Raw genomic sequence first — 19384 nt, forward strand, 5'->3', positions numbered from 1 at the left:
ATAAAGCTCCCCTCCCCCATCAACAGGCCCGGTGCTGCCATAGAGGCAACTCAGGCAGCCGCCTAGAGCGCCAAGCAAACGAGGGCGCCGAACAGCGTACCCGGAAGCTGCTCTCTTAGAGCGGCTTCCGGGTGTGCTGTTCCAAAGCCGCCGCCCCAGCCGCCACCCAACCCCAGTGTCCTGGCTCCTTCGAAGCCAGGATGCTGGGGTTGGAGGCGGAGGCTTCAGTACGGCGCGCCAAGAAGCCACTTCCAGGCGCGCCGCTTCAAAGCCTCTGCCCTGCCTCCCAACCCCAGCGTCCTGGCTTCAAAGCTGGGAGCGGGCGGTGAGTGGGCGAGCAAGGGGGGAGCCGTAGCGGTGAGTGAGCGAGCGAGCGGGGGCGGTGGGCAAGCAATGGGGGGAGCCCATTGTGAGTGTGAGGGAGGGGGGAGCCGGAGCGGCAAGTGGGTGGGGGCGGCGGGTGGGTGGGCGGGGGGGAGCAGTGAGTGAGCGAGCGGGTAGGCAGGCGAGTGAGGGGCGGTGAGTGAGCCAGTGGGGGGGCGGCGGCTTCAGAACACGCCTGCCTAGGGCGCAATATAGTCTGGCGCCAGCCCTGCCCAGCAAGCACCCCATTGAGTCCAGGGCCAGCTCCACACATAATGCAACCTGTGCATGAGTTGTTGACTCTAAACCTCAAAGGGCAGTATTGGTCTTGCAGGAAGCCTAGAGCACTGGGAAGCAGCTAATAAAAAGTCTTGAGCGGAACATTAAATTTCTGGATTTAATTGGAAACTTGAAGGAGAAGCCCCATTGACAAAGCTCGCCACCAAGATCTGCTTTGAACCTACATGCTGGTGGCTCCGGGGTCCCTAACAATGGCTTGGCCTCCACCAGGTCTCTCGCTGGGTCCTCACTCATCGGACCGCTTCCTTAGGGATGCCTGTGGACAACGGGACGCAGCCCTGCCTCAACAAGGCCAGAATGGTGATTGGCTACGGCCCCATTTCTGTGCTTGGGAACTAAAGCCAAGAAGCCTGAAGGTAGTCGGTGCCCAGAGCATTTGTCCAATTTGGGGCAAGTAACCAGGAAGTGAAATTCTTTGGGTCCCCCTTCCTCTGAAGGCAGGTGATTATAGCTGCTCTTGCTCTATTTCTTTCCCTTTTCTCGTCAATTCATCCCCTTTTGCCCCCATAGCCCAGCATCCTCAGTCACGTAGCTTCCCAAAACCCCAGTTTCTATAGGTCCACCTTCTCCTCCTAATTGGGTCAATGCTAATTTCCCTGACCTTTGTCTTTTCCTATAAGTTACGCCTATTAGGACAGGCATGTCAATATTTTGGGACTTTGAGCAACTGTTTGAGTAAGAGCATAGTGCGTAAATCCACTGTGTGTGCATCACACCTATGGTTAAAGCCCCCACAAGACCCATGTTAGGTGTTACATGTGGCTACATGATAGGTGGCATGTGTGTGTGTGTGTGTGTGTGTGTGTGTGTGTGCGCGCGCACACACAGTACTTACAAAGAGCAACAGATGAGATGGTCAATGTGTGCCTCACCTGTGCCACTTTAGACTACAGATGGGAACTCACCACACACCAAAATTATTCGTAGTGTAGAAAACAAGCATGTCAGGGAAAAGATCAAGCTAGAACCTTTCTCCTTGACATGCTAGCTTTCTACATCCAGATGAAAGAGCCCCAATGTACTCATTGCCAGAGAAAGAGTGCATGTTGTCGGAGCAGGGGCGGTGGTAGTGGTGGAGGGTCAGAAAAGCATTGTGTTGTTTCAGTTTAGTGTGTAGCTGAGTGACGGTGCTGGAATAAGAGGGGGAGGGGGGAGGGAAGTGGAGGAACTTACAGCTTTGGGCTTGAAAGGTGGCTGAATCTCTTTCCGTTCAAGTTTGTCCCAATCGATGTAGCGGAAGAAGGCGTGCTCCTTGATATCCCGCTCTCCTTCAGGGCCACACCCCAAGCGCTTCGCTGGATGCTTGGTCATGAGCTTGAGGAGGGAAAAAGAAGAAACACCCCTATATTAAACACGCAGCAACATGAACGAGATGATTGTGGTACTCAAACAACTTCCCTAGTCAGAGCACTTGGGCCCTGCAAGGTCTTGAGCAAACAGGAGGAAATGGCCACTAAACTATAAGAACACTGTACATAATCTCAAACTAAAACAATCTTATACCAACCGACCAAGGGACATTTTGCCTGTACGGACTTTGTCTTACAGACTTTGGGAAATCTGGGATTACACCCTGGTCTTCAACGGGAGGATCACGCCCCGATGTGCCAACACTAGTCTCTTGGGACTGGTCCACATTCAACTGTTGTTTGCACAAAGGGCAGGATCCAACACTGCCTGTGCAATAGTAAACTAGGGCTTCCCAAAGCAACTGGAAATGAGCTGAAATGTTCGTTTCCAGAACAGAACCAGCCTGTGAAGCTGACCTGTCCTGTTCCAGAAACTAGCATTTCCACTTGTTTTCTGGGGCTGCTCTAGGTGGGTCCTGCTGGCACAACATAATAATTGGTAGTGCACAGGCAGCCCAGAACCTGAATCAACCCCTCCTAAGAGTTGAGAACGGGATTCCACAACTAGGTCACATTTCAACCTTGGAGGGATTGCTTCAGTGACACCACATCCATGTAAAAGTGTTTACAGCTAAAAGTGACAAGAATCATGAGTTTGCTGCTGAAAATGGCAACCCCGTGTCCAGTTCTTTCTCCTCTAGCACAAGTTTGCTGGTTTGGGCTGCATCTCCACAATGCTGGAGAAGAAGGCAGGTGCAAACAGACAGATAAACAGAGCCAGATAGTGGGTCCCACATTGCAGTTGGGGGTTAAAAGTGGGTCACAGGTCTGAGAAGGCAGAAGATGGGCAGGCTGCTCTGGGCTCCCAGTGATGAAGAGGTAAGAACAGCAGCTTCGTACTTTGAGAGAAATCTCTACAAATCTGACAACATAAAAGCAATTAAGTACAAAGGCCACCACATGGCTTAGAGGGGAGCCATCTCCGTTTGAAATCTCCTTTTCATTAACACCAAGAACAGGGAGAGAATTGGCCACATCCGGCCCTGGAGGCTTTTGGCTAATGAAACAGCACATTCTAAGAGAAAGGAAGGAGATGTGAATTATTGCTGTTTATCATCAGAACCTGTCCTCCACCCAAAGCCTCCCTGGCAAAGGGGACAGAAAAAACTGAGCCCAGGGACTCGAAAGAAACATTAATATCCTGGCAGCGGTATTTGGCTCCCTTTCCAAGATAGGAGACAGATGACAATGGACGCCAAGGACAGGTAAGCCAAAGGGATATGAAACAGGGTCCCATGGAACGCTGGCCAGAGAAGCCAACCCTCCTTCTGGCTCCAGCACGAGGAGCCACAGAGTGAAATGTCTAAGAGGTGGAGCTGGCAGGCGGTGGTGGTCGCCAGTTCAAAACCTGCCTCCGCCATGGTGAGCTCACAGATCTCCCTGTAGACACGGCGCTTTCCAGAGTCCCATGAGCAAAAGATAGCCACGGACTGCAAGCGCTGCAAGGCCCTCACCATCTACCTTTCAGCAGGGAGAGGCGCGGGGCAGAGGAAACAAGGGACCCATGGGGGCAAAAGCAGCGACGTGGACTTTGCCTTTGATGCTGGTGGGGCTGAGGGCAGCAGCTTCCTGGAAAGGTGGGGTCTGGCAAGGCAAGGGAAGGTGGCATCAGGCAGGTGGTTGGGGAGGGCTTTCCAGGCATTGTGGGCAGCAGTTGAGAATGGGCAGCGTCATGGGGAGAATCCACACGCTGCCAGCAGACATGTAATGCCCTGAATCCACACCCTGTGTAGAAGATGCCAGGCACGGGGTCATCTCCTGGAGGCACCTCGGTCCCTTGCTTGAAGGGGCTGCCCCACAATGCCTCCAGCCTGCTGGGCTTTGCCCCCTGCAGCCAGTTCCCTGTGTAAGTGGGGCTACAACTCAGAGGTGCCACCTGCCGCTGCTACTCAGGACCTCATAAACCTTCTGCATTACCCCGCCAATTCCACCGCCTCGCGAAAGAACATAATGTGATGCTGCTCCCTTGTACTCAGTACACCGTTATACTGGCAGCCAGGGTGGTGGTGTCACGCCTTTTGACAGCAAGCGCAAGGAGTCCCCTGTCTGGATGTGCCCGGAGTTCTCAGCAAGACAAGGCAAGAATTTGTTGGGCAAAGCTCGGGTTCTAGCAGATATCCAGATCGTGGAAATCCCCCTTCACAACTACAGCTTGCTTGTGCGAAAGTTTGGTTCTCCATTTCAGGTCAGCACCACACATGCTGTTTGGCCGGCTGCCTGGGCTAGGGCATAGGGCCCCACACTGCTGCAGGCAGAATCCTGGAAGGCTGGCACTGGGGGAAGAGCTGGCGGCCTGGGAGTCTGAGCCCAGGCAGGAGGCCAGCCCTGCACCACAACCCTGGCATGGGGAAGGGGGGCAAGAGGCAGGCCGGGAGCAGAGAAACAGGCAGAGAATGGGCTGCAGGGACTGCCCAGGCGGAGGGAGAGCGAGAGCAGCAAGGTGCAGCAAGGATGGACCGCATAGAATCATAGAATAGTAGAGTTGGAAGGGGCCGCTAAGGCCATCAAGTCCAACCCCCTGCTCAATGCAGGAATGCACCTCAAAGCATCAGATGACTGTCCAGCTGCCTCTTTAACTGGTTCCATTGTCATACTGCTCTAACAGTCAGGAAGTTTTTCCTGATGTCCAGCTGGAATCTGACTTCCTGTAACTTGAGCCCATTATTCCTTGTCCTGCACTCTGGGAGGATCAAGAAGAGATCCTGGCCCTCCTCTGTGTGGCAACCTTTCAAGGACTTGAAGAGGGCTCTCATGTCTTCCCTCAGTCGTCTCTTCTCCAGGCTTTAGCCAGAAGCCCCACAGACCTGTGGGGCTTCTGGCTCAGTCCCTGCAGCACAACATCCGGGGCTTCCCAGGTAAGCCCTGCCAGATTGAACAGGCTCTTCATATGGGGTAGACCAACATGCTGAAGAGCTCAAATGTCCTGTTGTCACAATTCTTGGAGTGCAGCAAACCAAGGAGCTTTATGGAAGGCAACAGCATGGGAGGGCCTGCCACAGCATTGTGGGTAGTAGTGCTAGATCCTGGCTTGAACCGCCCACAGTCCAACCCTCACCCCCACCCCACCCTGGCTGTTAGTGCTGGGGAGCAGCAGAGCCTCACATCACTCGCCAACGTCCTCTGCCCCTCTGACATCACCCTGCAGATAGTTGCTCCAAACGGTACCCGGAAAGCTCCGGCCGGCTGGCCTGGGCACTTGTGAGGTCATGCAGGTAGTGTGGGTTGACATTCTGCCAAAGAGGGCTTCTTGCCCTCTGCTTCCCAAATCACGCCCACGCTACATGAAGGCTGATTCCAGCACACAGAAGTCAAATTGGGCAGAGAGAAGCAAATCCCACTCCAAGTGTTCCAGCTGCAAATAAACAAGCCCTTTGGTGTTTAGATGCAAAGCCCCTCCCAGAGGTGCTTCCCCAGCCCCCGTTCACCCCATTGTGCCCCTTAGATCAGCCTTTCTCAACCTGGGGTGCTCCAGATGTGTTGGACTGCATCTCCCAGAATGCCCCAGCCGAGCTGGCTGGGGCATTCTGGGAGTTGTAGTCCAACACATCTGGAGCGCCCCAGGTTGAGAAAGGCTGCCTTAGATGGTGACCATCACCAACATCACAAAAGTGACCCTGAGGGGGAGGATCTAAAGGGGGGTGTTTCTGTTGTGGGGAGAGGAGGGAGCAGAGAGGCTGGTGTACTCCATCTCCAGCCCCCTTCTCTTTTCCTCCTCCTCCTCCTCCTCCTCCTCCTCCTCCTCCTCCTCCTCCTCCATGATGATTTAGCCAGACGGGCAAAAAAGCTCTGTGATGGACAATTGTACGCCTCCGAGTTCGACGCTTCCGAGTCTCAAGGGCAGATCCCAAAGGACTGCGCCCTAAGGGAGAGACCTCTGCCCTCCTCGACATGCTCTCTAGCTGACACAGTTCATAACACTGCAGCCAAAGTTGTCAGGAGCAAGAAAATGTCACATCCCTGTTTCTTTTTGGGGTGCGGGTAGGGGCGGGAGAGGGTCAGAGAAATATATTTTATATACTCAGGCTCATATCCAGCTGAAGTTATGTGCTATATGATAATATTGTGTATGTGGTGTGTGTGCGTGTGTCTCTTCTGTGCAAACAAAGACAGTGCTGCTGCTACAGGAAAGGGGATTTGCCAAAGAGTGCTCTCCGCTCTCGCTCCCCCCACTTTTCTGCCTGCTTCAGTCACTTTCCTATTTGCTAGGAGTGAGAAAAGCTATTACCGAAAAATCCAGCAGATGTTTTAATCAGCCCTGCCTCTTGCCAATTTGCAGCATTCAGTTTGGGACTGATGGAAAGGAAATAAAACTGACAGGAAGTTGATCACTGTTTCCATCTCTAATCACTCCCCACTATTACACCCAGGGACAATGGGGCAATAATGGCGCTTGGTGCAGCTCACGTCAGTGGTTCCAGCAGCCTTGGAGAGAGGTCGGATGCCGTTCCCCCCCCCCCCCCGCCCCCATCATCACAACGTCTCTCTTTTTATTTCACACAGAGCAGTGCTAGCTTTGGGATCAGGCGGTGTGTGTGTGTGGGGGGGGGAGAACACATGCTGGGCTGCCTAGGAGCCCTCCAAGTCGGGAAGAGGGCGAAGGGCATGCAAACAGAATCCTTTCATGCTGCTCCCTCTGACCTTCTCAGCTGCTCCACACAAATGGAATAGATAAAATAAATAATAATATAAGACAAATAATGTGAAAATGGTGGTACGTCTGGGGGAAGGGGGAGTGGGATAGGGGGGGGGGGCTTCGTTGCCAGACTTTGAGCCCCAGCAAACGCCCAAACTCTATGCCCTCTGGAGACAGTATTGGCCTGGAGTGTTTGCTTCCAGAACCATGTCAAAAGATGGCACATGGCTTTTATGCCCAGTTTATGCACGTAACAAAATCCAGTGCAAAGAGTCATCTCCAGCACTGTACCACTTCCAGCTGCAATGTGTGTGTGGATGCTCTTCCAGAAAATGAAACAAAATAACGCAGGCACTTCCCACCTGCACCCTGAAGTGGTAGAATCCAGGGGGAAAGAGAGGGCCAACAGTTTACGCAGCAATGAATCGATTCAGGTTCCTGCCCACAAGGTTTCTGAGAGTGACATGGGAGCAAAGAATAGCATTGTGAAGCAAGAAATGACAATGGCCAGCTGCAATCTCCAAAGAACGGGGCCTGTTTTACCCACAGCAGCTCCTGCAAATTGAATCCAAGGCTAGACTCAACTGCGCAGAAGTGGCAAGAGAGCCTCACCCGCCACCCACCAACTATGAATGGATTTGAGACTCACAGCAAGCAACCCACATCCCTTGGGACCTCCCCTGATGCCTGGGAGACTCCTGCTTCTTACAACTCTTCCCCACTTGCTGTTTGCTACTCCAGGGATGGGGAACGTATGAACTTCCAGAGATTCCTGAACTATAAATCCCCTCACCTCTCACCATTGGCTCTCCTGACTAGGCCTGATGGGAGTTGCAGTCCAACACCATCAGGAGGGCCACACGGCCCCCCACCCCTGTGCTGTTCAATCTGGGTCTTCTCTGCTTCCTCTTCACACCTTGGGGTCATTGGCTGGTTGGCTCTGATGGCTGGACCCTCCTTCTGTGACATCCCAGGCTGAGGAAGCGGAGTGCTACAGTAGGACTAGTGAGATCTCAGCCCTTGGATCTCAAAGATTCCACTTCTGTTAAAAGAACTCTTATAACTCTAGCCTACAATGCTGGGGGCTCCCCAGTCAGTATCTTGTTGCTACAAATGGAGTGATCCATTTCAGAGCCTTGGTCACAGACAGGTGCAAAGACCAGTTATGGATGTAGTGATGATGATGACGATGACAATGACGATTAAAAGGAGGTTGAAGAGCAATATCCAAATAGTCCACAACTTCGCTGCCTTAAGGATGTAAGATAATTTAGTCCCTGTTTTCAAATCATGCAAGCATCTCCATTTCTCAAACATGGATGCAAATGCAAGCATGGAAGGCCGTTCTTGCATTCATGCTCGAAAGGACACACTTGCGCAGATGCGCACTTCCAAAAAGACGCACTTGGTCACGTGTGCAAATGCCCCCAAATATGCATTTTTGTATTTTAGCCTGTGGGAGAAAATGCACATTTTTCAATAGGGGTGTTTTTCCCAATGGGGGAAAAAAAACCCACTCACGGTCAGGAACGCAAACGAGGCAAACCACACTTCAAGGGGGAATTTGGGGGACTTCAAGGAACTTGAAGGTCGCATGTTCACCCACCCCTACTCTGCCTTAGCTTTTAGCCAAGAAGCTGATATCAAACAAGAGTCGCCCTGTAGCTGCCAGCAAGATAAAAGCAGATGGGTTTGCAGTGAAGGAAATTGGTGCATCTGAGGTGGAGAAGAAGGCTGGATTTACAGGAATGTGAAAGCACACTTTGTGAGCAAAGTCATCTGCCGAGTGACCTGGAAAAACCACTCCCCTCCCTTGCACTTGGCACAGTCGTGTGCCTTTTTCTTCTCACACAGCCCTTTGACCAAACGGCAAGGCAAGCGGGCACGACAACCTTGCACTTTGCAGGAGAGCAGCACATGGTGAAAGCGGCAAAAGGACAAGTGAGCAGCATCCTCCCACAAGCCCCAGTTATGCTCAAGGAGCCAACTATTAATTCCAGTTGTTAAAGTGGGCCCCACACTTTCATGCAACACAGATGATGCATTCATGAGACATGCCACCCAAATGATAAATGCTGCTGAGGTACGATTGATGGGCAGTGTTCTGTGTATATCTTGAGAGTTGTTTAAAAGCTGAATCAAATGTCTGGCCCTTATGGGGTGGGGGTGGGGGTGGGGGTTGGCTTAGCAGGAGGCCAAGCAGGATTGCTAGTGGTCAAGGGGCAGGGCCTGAGGAGCACCCTTGATCGGAGAAGGAGAATCAATGAGGCCCACAGGAGAAATGAAACGTAGTTAAGAGATCGCCCACCCTCCAACCGGCCTGTTGGTTGTGACACTCATCAGGGCATACCCTTCTAGCGGTACCCAAGACGTTGGAGGTCCAGTCCATGATGACGCAGGATAGGGCCTTTTAATATTGTAGTGCCTACTCTCTGGGAATCCTACCACTACAAATCAGATAGGCACCAACCTTTCTGGGTTATGGACACCTACTGAAAACATATTTGTTCCAACAACATTCCCAGGAAAGTAATCTTGTCTTTGGTATACAGTAATAATAATATATGGTATTTAATTATGTCTTTAGTGCATATTTTTGCTTGAACATTTCTTTTAACAGAAGTGATTCATAAATATCATTAAATAAGGTCTTGGAGATTGCTGAGTGTGACACTTTCATGGGAAAAAATGTCACTGAGGAAAAAGAAATACATGTTCTATGAAATCTAATGGGGAAATGAACACTTTTTATTTTGTACAGGAATTTATACTAAAACAATATAACACTAGGACGGCCTCTGTCTTGATAATTTTACATACAAGCATAACAACAAACACAACAAACTCCGAAAATCCCAGCAATTCCAGGACAAATAGAAAGCACAAATAGAAAGCACTTAAAATAGAAATGTGGCAAACCTCTAAAGGAGGCTTTTGCTTTAGGGCCTGAACTGGACACATATCAAGAAGATATACTGGTCCATTGCAACAGAACTTAGGAACCAGGATGTTCTCTTAGGCATGTTGAGCTATGCTGACAAAGACCCAATGTACGGGGGCAAAGGCACAGCCTAAATGTGCATCAGGTGCCACGTGACTCGTGTGGAAAGGCCTAAAGGACAATGCACTGACACCAATGGCATGAAAAAGAAACTGCAGGCACATTGGCACAGTGTAACTACCACCCAAAATCCTCCTGGCCCTAGCAAAGAACCAACCTGGTACGAAGGGTCCAGTTCTGAGGGACCTCTCTCACATAGCTTAGCAAGCTACTTGTTTCAATAGGCGTATGCAAGGGGTGTGCTGGGTGTGCCCAGGCACATCCTAATATCTTCAGGGAGCCCTCTGCTTTCCTCCTCACCCCACCTGCACTGCTTCAATTGGCATGCTTTCTGGGGCTGTCCTTACCAGGAACGAAGCGGGCACCTTGCCTTGCCTCCTGACCCTGCCGGCCAGCCGGCTTACTTTCCTTTCCTTAGCAGGGACAGCACACACGCATTGCCAGCATGCTGCCTCTGTAAGGTCTTTCTGCCTTCAGGAGCTGGGCTGCGTGGATCCTGAAGGCAGAAAGACCACAGAGGGAGAGGCAGCATGCTGGCAAAGCGGGCGCATGTGTCCCCACAAAGGGAAATAAAGTCAGCTGGCTGGGAGGCAAAGGCACAGCACCTGGCCTGCTTTGAGTGGCTGCTGCTCCTTGGGCGCGCATGGGAGGGGGCGGAGGAGGCTACATTGGGGGATCGCAGGAGGAGGGAGGCAGAGGGAGGGAGCGTCCCTCCTGTGAATCCCCCCAACATGGCCTCCTCCGCCCCCTCCCAGGTGCGCCCAAGAAGCAGCAGCCACTTGAAGCAGGCTGGGCACCGCCCTTTGCATCCTGACCCAGCCAGCCAGCCGGCTTACTCTCCTTTCCTTGGCAGGGACACGCGCGCCCACATAGCCAGCACGCTGCCACTCTCTGTAAGGTTCTTCTGTGTAGCATCCACGCAGTGCAGATCCTGAAGGCAGAAAGGCCGAGAGGGTGGCAGGAGCTCACGTGGCTGGGGGAGGGGGGAGGGGGGAGAGGCGTGGCCGTTTCCGCTTCAGGAGGGGAACCTGCCTTGGGCCAGACCTGCATTCTTTTCACGGTTCCCCCTCCCTCTTGAGGAGCACCCAGGCACTCGAGACTCCTGCCTGCCCTCCTCCACGAATTTGTCCAGGATTCAGAGCTCCGGGATGTCTCGGGTGCCACAAATAAGGAGGGTGGGGCAGAATGGGAGGCAGAAGGAGCCAGCTCCACGAGGTGGCACCCCTGGCTCCTCTGCTCTGCGCAGACATCCTGGCCGCCACCCCCGTGTCTCACAGCCACCATCCCTCAACTCCTCTCCTACAGTGGAGTGGGTGGGTGAGAAGCCGTGCTTCCCCCTCCTCCGCTCCAACCAGGGCCTTTAAAGGGAAGGCCCTAATGGCATGAGCTGCGCACGCCTATGCTTGTTTCCTGCCCAGAGCCTCCTGAGTCGAGCACAGCAACGGTCGCGTGCTGACCGTGGAGCCCCATGCCGTGAAGGAGACGAGCCCTCAGTATCCCTCCCCACCCATGCTCACCCCAAGCTCAGCTCTTACCCCTTTGCAGATTGCCACCGCTTCCTTGGTCATGGATTTCGGGTAGGCGACATTGTGTTCCATGATGGACTGGAAGAGCTCGTCTTCATCTTCTCCTTCAAATGGTGCCTACAGAATTGGGGAACAGAAAAGGAAGCTATTTTAGGGGCACCCACTTTTCTCTTCTTTGACCTCCTTCCAAATCACCTGTTCCACTGTTCGATGGTTGTGTCCACAGGTTATAAAGGAACCCACGATGCACCCTGAGAGCGTTATCACACAGGGGGAAATCGCGTTTGCTTACCATCGCTTCTCCGCCCACACATTTGTCCCTCATTACTCCCTCTTTCGAAAGGGGAAGTAAACAACATGTGTGTGGCCCATTCAGTGGGCCATTTGATCCCGCTGCTTCTGTCGCACACAGCAGGGGATAGTGGCAACTTCTGTCTTTAAAATAAGTTGGACTTACTGGGGTGTTTTCTTTGTGGTGTGAAGAAGGCTAGAAGGGGCGGAAGGCGCGCAGGAGGCAGCTAGCGTCGTGAGAGGGACCCGCCAAAATCCGTGAGTGCCCGGCAACAAGCGTGCGATGGAACTCTTGTCGGACGGAGCTCTGACTCTCCTAATGTTTCCCTTTCCCTTCCCTAACTGTGCCCTGTCGTTTCTTTCACAGTGCAGCTCTGCTGGAGCCCTCCTGACTTTTGCAGAATGCTATGCCCAAATTGTAGGCATTCAACACATGATGCCGATGAGATTGTGCCTAACCGCAAGCAGTTCGGGCATCTTTCGTTTTTCATGATGCTGTATGCTTTGCTCTCATTCCGAATTTGAGATCGACTTACTAGTGGTAGGGGGAGGCGATGAGCTGCCGCTGCCCATCTCCACCAGAGAACTCTCTTAGCAGACCCCCGCCACTTGCTTACACTGCATTTTGCCGATAAAACAAAAGACCTGTTCCCAGGTTATTGGACCCCTCCCTCGGAACACCATGAAAATCTCATGGAAAATCCCTTCAGATGTCATTACCTGTCCAGCCAACATTTCGTAGAGTAGGACTCCAAAGGCCCACCAGTCCACTGATTTCCCATAAGGCTGATAAGCAATGATCTGCAAGACACAGAAGACCATCAGAGCAACAAGGTGACACACCTGCACAAGCCCTGTGAGTCACACTTTCACAATGCAAAATTATTCCATTCGGGAATCCAGGTTGCAATAATAAAAAGACGAAGAAGAGATGGACGATCTTTTGCCGAGTTCCTGGGGATTTCAAACAACAGGATCTGATGCTCAACAAAACAAAACAAGAGCTGTCTCTTTCCTGTTAAATGCCACCCAAGCGCACCTGCCGATTTGCCTGCCCACCCATAGCCCTGGGTTTTTGCATTTGAGGGGACACAGACATTCTGTCTCTGGGAGCCTTACACACATGCAAATCATCATGCAATTGCACTGTCATCAGGCGATGAATCTACATGTGTGAATCCGCCTTGTATGGAGGATAAAAGCAAGAGAGATTCTGCCATGTCTGGAATAAGCCCGTCCATCCCGAACTGCCTCCAGAAGCTGGTTCAAGAGTTCCACATTCTCCCAGGGATGAACAAATGGAAATGAGTGGTGGAGCTGCATGTGATCCACGTACTGCTGACTTATCTCAGCAGTTTCATGTAGATGTTAAATAAGATGGGCGAGGGGGCACGACTGCACCTTGAGGCACCCAATGCGCTGCAACAGAACCTCTCCAGTACCACCTTCTGAGGCTGCCAGGAAGGACCAGGGCTACTTCAACACCATGTCTCCCAAACCCATCCTGGCCAGGCAGCCCAGAAAGATACCTTGGTTGATGATATCGACAGCTGCTGAGAGGTCCATGAGAACCAAGGAGGTTGCACTGCTCATACCCGTTGCCCGGCATCCCCCAGACACCAGGGAGACCAAGGCTATTTCTGCCCCAAATCCAAGCCCTAAACCAGATTGGAACGAATCCAAATAGTCCAAGACAGCCAGAAGGGGAGAGTTGTGTTTTCAATGACAAAAGCACTTCAACCCGATCCTTGGCACAAATGACCCATGGAACAACAGGGCAGAAGTTGGAATTAAAATAAAGAAATAAGCAGAGAAGGAAGCTCTTCTAAGCAACAAGGAACCAGGCAAAGTTTCCTTGGAATAAAAGGTGGCTGTGAAGCCAGCAAGGAGAGGAGGAGGAGGAAGAAGAAGAGGAGGAGGAGGAGAAGCCTGTGTTTTGAAGGGCTCTTTCCATCCCTGCTTGTTTGTCTCAAGCCCGAGGCGTTGCCATCTGTTAGTTAATGCAAAACCATTACGCAGTTTATTCATCCTAATTACAGATTTCTATTCCGAAAAGATTCATATATTCAAACATAAATGCAAATCACATGGTAATTGCAGTAAAATATACACAGACTCGCTCCAGCTCGTCGTCCAGGCCGGCTCCCCACCCTTCTCCCAAGCCCCATCCAGCCCCAAAGCCCTGCTGCCCTGGGCCCAGGGGTTGCGCAGCTGCACGGTGCAGCCCCATTCTCTCTCCACGAGCCAGGGGACGACGCCTCCCAACGGGGACCCTCGGGGCTGCGGGTGCAGTCTCACACCCAAGGGAAATCGGCCTCCCCTTGAGGTGACCTTTCAACCCAGAAATGTCCACGCTGGGTAGGCGACGTGCTGAGCCACACGCTTTCCTCGTCAGGGTCTTCGAGCCCCATCTGCCTTTGACAACGGCATTGCATTAACATATCTAAGACAAACACTCTCACATGCAGATTTATGGAACAGGCCTCGTCTTACCACAAACAGATTCAAATACGCAGAAGTGACTGAATTTAGCAGAACATTTTAAAAGAACGGCTGTCCCTTGGAGGCATTTATTACATTATATCCGACCTTTCTTCCAAGGAGGGGTTCAAAGAGGTCTCCCACCCAGCCTCCTCCCAATTTTAGCCCTGCAGCAAAATTGAGCTTGTAGGCTGGGGGAGAGCGGCTGGCCGGGGTCACCCAGGCAGGGTCCTGGATTTGAACCTGGCTCTCCCCATCCCAGTCCAAGACCCACAGCACCACACCACACTGCCCCCCTCAGCACTCTGTGCCCCAGACATCCCTGAGGCACTCAGGAAGCCAAAGGGACGGCAGAGCTGGCCAAACCCAAGTGCTGTGCACTGCACTGCGGTCCTCTCCCTGTCCTGGGGGCCACTCCATCTCTTGCCTGGGCTCTTCTCTCCCTTTGAAGCGCATCTGGAAGGTCTGCAGTGAGGGAGGGCAGGAGAGGCGGAGGCCAAGGGGAGTGTGTGTGTGCATGCACCCAGGTGGGGAGAGAAAAGGGGTGCAGAGTTTGTCTCCTGTCTCGCCCCGGGAGGCAACGGCAGGACGGTGCAGAGCAGGGAAGGGACAGTGGGGCCCTTGCCACCTCTGGAGGATTAGCAGCCCGATTGTGGCAGGAGCTGGGTGTGTGTGTGCGGGAATCCTATCCTTGAGGACATGAACGATGGACCCCGGTGAGGTGAAGGGAAAGCAGTGTCTGCCTGCTGAGCTACTGTGGATTGGGTGCCTTCAGGCAGCACAGCAGCTTCAGCAAGCTGGATCCGGAGGTCCGGGTGCTGCACGGACCCCTGGGCTGGCCAGGACTGAAAGAACGCCCAGGGGCCGTGCTGGGACAGCGGAGCAGCGCCTTCAGGCCTCCGTTCCAGGGGGAGCCATGGGCAGCAGCAGGGGTGGGGAGCCACTTCCTTTCTGCCTGAGGGCTGGGTTCAGCTCTGGATAATTTCTCGGGGCCACATTCCAGTGGTGGGTGAGGCTGGAGGCGGAAAGGCTGGGGCCAAAAGCAAAGGGGGGGGGCAGGATACAGAAATACCAGCAGGCTGCAGCTGAAAGGTCCTCCTGCCGGTCATGAAGCCTCCCAAGAGGAAGGGGGGGAACTGCACAAAAGCTGGGAAGCCCCCCAATGGACAGTGGTTGGGGAGAAGGGGGCGTGGCCATCTGGGGAACCTGGAGAGTCAAAATGAGACACACACACCAGGAGAACTGGGTTTGGCCCCTAGCCTTGAGATTCCCCACACATTCCTTGACCCAGGTTGGAAAGCCCAACCCCCCCTCCAGGTATCAATTCATATCTGGTGCCCCTAGGTTTGGTCCTGGCTTATTCAGGCAAAAGGCAGGCAGGCAGGTTCTGAGAGAGACTCCCAGTCCCAGCCCAGAGGCTATGACATCTGATGATACCCTGGAAACAGGACTGGAATGGAGGGAGAAGATGGCCAACTCCACGGGCCCCCAGCTCCCCCTCTTTTCTTCTGGCACCCCCCCCCACACACACACACACAAGCACCTGCCCCTCTTTCCCTAATCTGCCCCTTTGAACAGCTGCTGCTGCACGGGACGTTTCTGGATTCCTGGTTCTCGTTCCATCGCGCTGCAGGGAGTGCCCGGGCTTGTCCTCGTGGGCGAGACGCGACGGGGTGCCATTGCTCAGCTGGCCGAGATCTTTTTGCTTGGCCCCTGCAGGGCTGCCTGGCCCTGGGGGAGGACAGGTGCAAATTTGCCCACTCTACAAAGTGCATCAGAAGCTCTGTGTATATTTACAAGCCCTTATATGAACACCAGGGGCTTCTTGCAGGCTGGTGGGGTGCGAAGCTTTAATCCTCCAGAACAGCCAGGATAAAAGCTTATCCTGCCCGTCATTAACACTCAATACAATCATTTTGGCACCAGGGGAATTTCCATGATCAACAGGATCAAGGTAAGTGAAAGCACGGGAAGCATCCAGGCTAGGGCAGTGCAAAACCTGCTCATTTATGGCAAAGGACATTTCCACATGAGGGGCGCTGGTGTGTGCAGCAATGGGCCACTTCTGCGTGCAGGTCGAAATCATTATTTTCCTATACAAACGAATGAAATGCACCCACTCATGCAGAGAACAGCAGGGACTGCATTTTTGGAAAACCTTTGGTAGTACTAATGTCTACCTCCCCTCCAGTCTATGGGTTTGCAGGTGGAAGTCCTCTTTTGCAGGAGAGAACGCTCAGTGTTATTTCTGTGGCCTAAGAAAGAGGGGCTGCACTTGGGAATTGCCCTTCTTGGGGGGGGGGGAATCACCCACTAACCCACTCGCAGCCCTCTTAGTCCCAAAGGCATTTGCAGTTTTTGTTGGAAGTGGGCAGAGTTTCCTTATTTTACATCATTTGGGCTCCTTTTGAAGCTGATATTTACCTGAGACCAAGCGTGTGTGTGTGTGAGCGTGCGCGCACATGTACGCACACCAAAAGGGCATGCTGTGTGAGCCAAAGTTCATGGGGCTCTGGGCTAGGGGGCAAAGCACGTGCGGCACTGTGCCTGGAACTATGTGGGACTTCATTATTATTTTTATATTCTTCTCCCACCTTTCCATATTGCTTCAGGTGACATATTAATTTTATGCTTATTTTGCAAAGTTTGTAGTTTGTAGTCTTGTTTCCTAGTTGTTGTGTTTTTTTTGGGGGGGGGGACAATTAAAAGCAACTAGGAAGAAAATGAGCATTTTGCACATGGCACCCAGTTGCCTTCCAAGGGGAAATGGTCATTTGTTCTACTCTGAAAGAGCATTAATCATGCGCAGAGACCCAGCCACATGCTGGCGGGGATCCCATATTAATCTTGGCAGAACAAGGGAAAACAACGCACATTAGAGCCAGTAATTAAATGTCTCTCTGGGAAGAAGGATGCACACACAGAGCAGTTTAGCATTCATAGCCACCATTCAAAGACACGCGAGGAAGGGAGCTGTTTCCCTGATCCACGGCCAGCCATAGATATTAATCAAACGTTCAGGAGGTGCGCAGAACTGGGTTTCTTACGGCACTCCTTCCCACTTACTTGTGGGGGCAGTCACCCACCAATGGCAAAAGAGGGTGTGGGGAGGGGAGGGCTGGGTTCTTATTAGGGGTGGAGCATTTAACCAATTTACGCCAGCTAAAAACCAGTCCTGATTCATCAAGATTCAGCCCACGCAGCGGCAGCCCGGGTCTCTTCCCAGCCTCTGCCTCTCCAACAGCCTCCTTCATCACCTCTTCCTCCTCTTCAAGCCCCCTCCCCCATGCACAGCCCAACCTGCCCACCGCATGCCAAGCAGTGCCTCCCCCCACCCCACCCCACCGATCAACCTGGGCTGGGAAGAGGAGGGATGTGCCGGCAGCAGCAGGGACCGTGTCAGCACATTGAGGGAAGGGAGGAGGCCGTTCCTGGAGGAGGAGGGGGCTGCAGCAGCAGCAGCTGCAAAGGCAGGCAGGGCGAGGGAGAAGGATGCAGCAGCAGCAGCAGCAAATACTCCCAGGGTAAAGGCTGAGGAGGCTCTTGAGCACACAGGCACCTCAAATGCACTGAAATAGGGGTTTTAGAGATGTTGTTGATCAAAGCTATGCAATAAAGAGATCACGAATACCGACCAGATTATGGTAAAGGGCCCATCTTTACTGCATTCGTAATGGTGACTAATGCAAAGTGAATAAATAAACAGCAAGTCAATCATCATTGGGGAGAGGCAGGTGTGGACTGGCCCTTCCTTCCTTCCTCCTCCTCGTTTCCCGCTTGTCTGTCACTTCCCTGGGCTCCTTCTCGGGTCTGAGACGGAACGGAGCCCAAAGGACTCGCAGGCTCTCGGGACCCGCCATTAGCAGGGCCTAAACAGGCCTCCCGCTCTGCTGACTTGTTCTCCTTACAACACGGTGTGGCTTCTTCCACCTCCCACAGCTCTGACGCCCTCCTGCCACACATCTGACAGGACGGCGCCAATCAGAGCTTTTCCACCAGCCCAGCGCCCCGGGGGTCCGGCGGCAGGAGCGCTGCTGCAAAGAGGAACCTGCTGCTCCAGGCTGACCAGCATTGTGCCTTGTACAGATTTTGGACGCAGGACAACATCCAGACAATCAAAGTGGCTGTTTGGAAACCTGAGGCAAGAGAACAGGGAAGACGGGACTCCTCTCTCTCTCTCTCTCTCTCTCTCTCTCTCTCTCTCTCTCTCTCTCTCTCTCTCTGTGTGTGTGTGTGTCTCTCTCTGTCTCTCTCTCACCTCGGGCGCAATGTAGTCCGGAGTGCCACAGAAGGTCTTGGTGGTGCTCCCGTCCCAGATGTTCTCTTTGCACATGCCAAAATCCGCAATCTTGATGTGGCCCTCAGAGTCCAGCATAACGTTGTCAAGTTTCAAGTCTCTGCAGCATTCAAAACAGACTGTGGTTATGAAAACTGGGCAGGAGGGAAATGCCAGAGGGTGTGCAAGAGATTCCACACGCACAGAGGACAGCAATGATGGCTCTTGGCCCAAGAGGAACCGATCTGGGCAGTGAAGCCTGGGGATGGAGAGCTCACCCTTTCATGGGGTGGGGTGGGGTGAGGGTAGGTTTGGTTAGAAGCACACAGACCCACCCTGATTCCGTGGAAGCCTCAACGCTGGTGAATGCGTTTGGCCTTCAAATGTGTTTACTATTCGGTGTGTTGGTGTTCTTATTCTGGGATTTGTGCTTTCTTTGTTATGGCCAACAGCCAAGACAATTGTATTTATTTTATGTTTGGACTGCTCAGCCCATTTCTTTCTTTCTTTATTGCATTAAAGGACTTTCATTAAAGGACAGCAAATGATTAGTTATTTAATTTATTATCACTATATTTTTCACAAGTCAGGCCATTTGTAGGATTTTCTGCCTCAGGTGCCAAAGTAACTTGGTTGATTTTGGGGGCAACCAAGCACCTTGAGTTGCTACACCTCATGCAGCCCGAAAATGTCACAGGCCAGCTGGAGCACTGGAGGAAAAGGACACTAAACAGGCACAGAGGTCAGGGCTGGGCGGGTAGCAACCTGGGCTGCAAGACCACGCTAGCCAGGGCAGGGAAGGTGGTGGCGGAGAATTCAGTCTACACTGTAGGTCATGCCAGATAGCATTCACAGGCATATACGAGGCTGTCCAGATCCTGCTGGATCAGCTGGACCGGAGAGCAGGGTGCGTCAAAGGGCTGAAGGGACTGGAGGGCATTTGCCAGGGCGCTTGGGTCTCATTCAGATGCAGGAGGCCATCCTGCCACGTCCGGCTGCAAACACAAGCCAGGCAGCCAGAAACACAAGGAGCCTGGACCAAGA

At 52.8% G+C, this 19384-nt stretch overlaps 1 protein-coding gene across 1 annotated transcript in view; it reads right to left on the minus strand.

The window, feature by feature from the left end:
* PRKCB (protein kinase C beta) overlaps positions 1–19384 on the minus strand; it is a 228244-nt gene that overhangs the window by 23334 nt on the left and 185526 nt on the right. Inside the window, exons 13-16 of the mRNA XM_063143417.1 lie at positions 18323–18461; positions 12304–12384; positions 11302–11409; positions 1837–1977 (exon numbers count right to left, since the gene is read on the minus strand). Coding sequence (XP_062999487.1) covers positions 1837–1977; positions 11302–11409; positions 12304–12384; positions 18323–18461 — 469 coding nt within the window. The remainder of the gene's footprint in view (positions 1–1836; positions 1978–11301; positions 11410–12303; positions 12385–18322; positions 18462–19384) is intronic.

This window comes from Elgaria multicarinata, chromosome 17 (assembly GCF_023053635.1).
Source record: "Elgaria multicarinata webbii isolate HBS135686 ecotype San Diego chromosome 17, rElgMul1.1.pri, whole genome shotgun sequence".
NCBI classification, from domain to species: domain Eukaryota; kingdom Metazoa; phylum Chordata; class Lepidosauria; order Squamata; family Anguidae; genus Elgaria; species Elgaria multicarinata.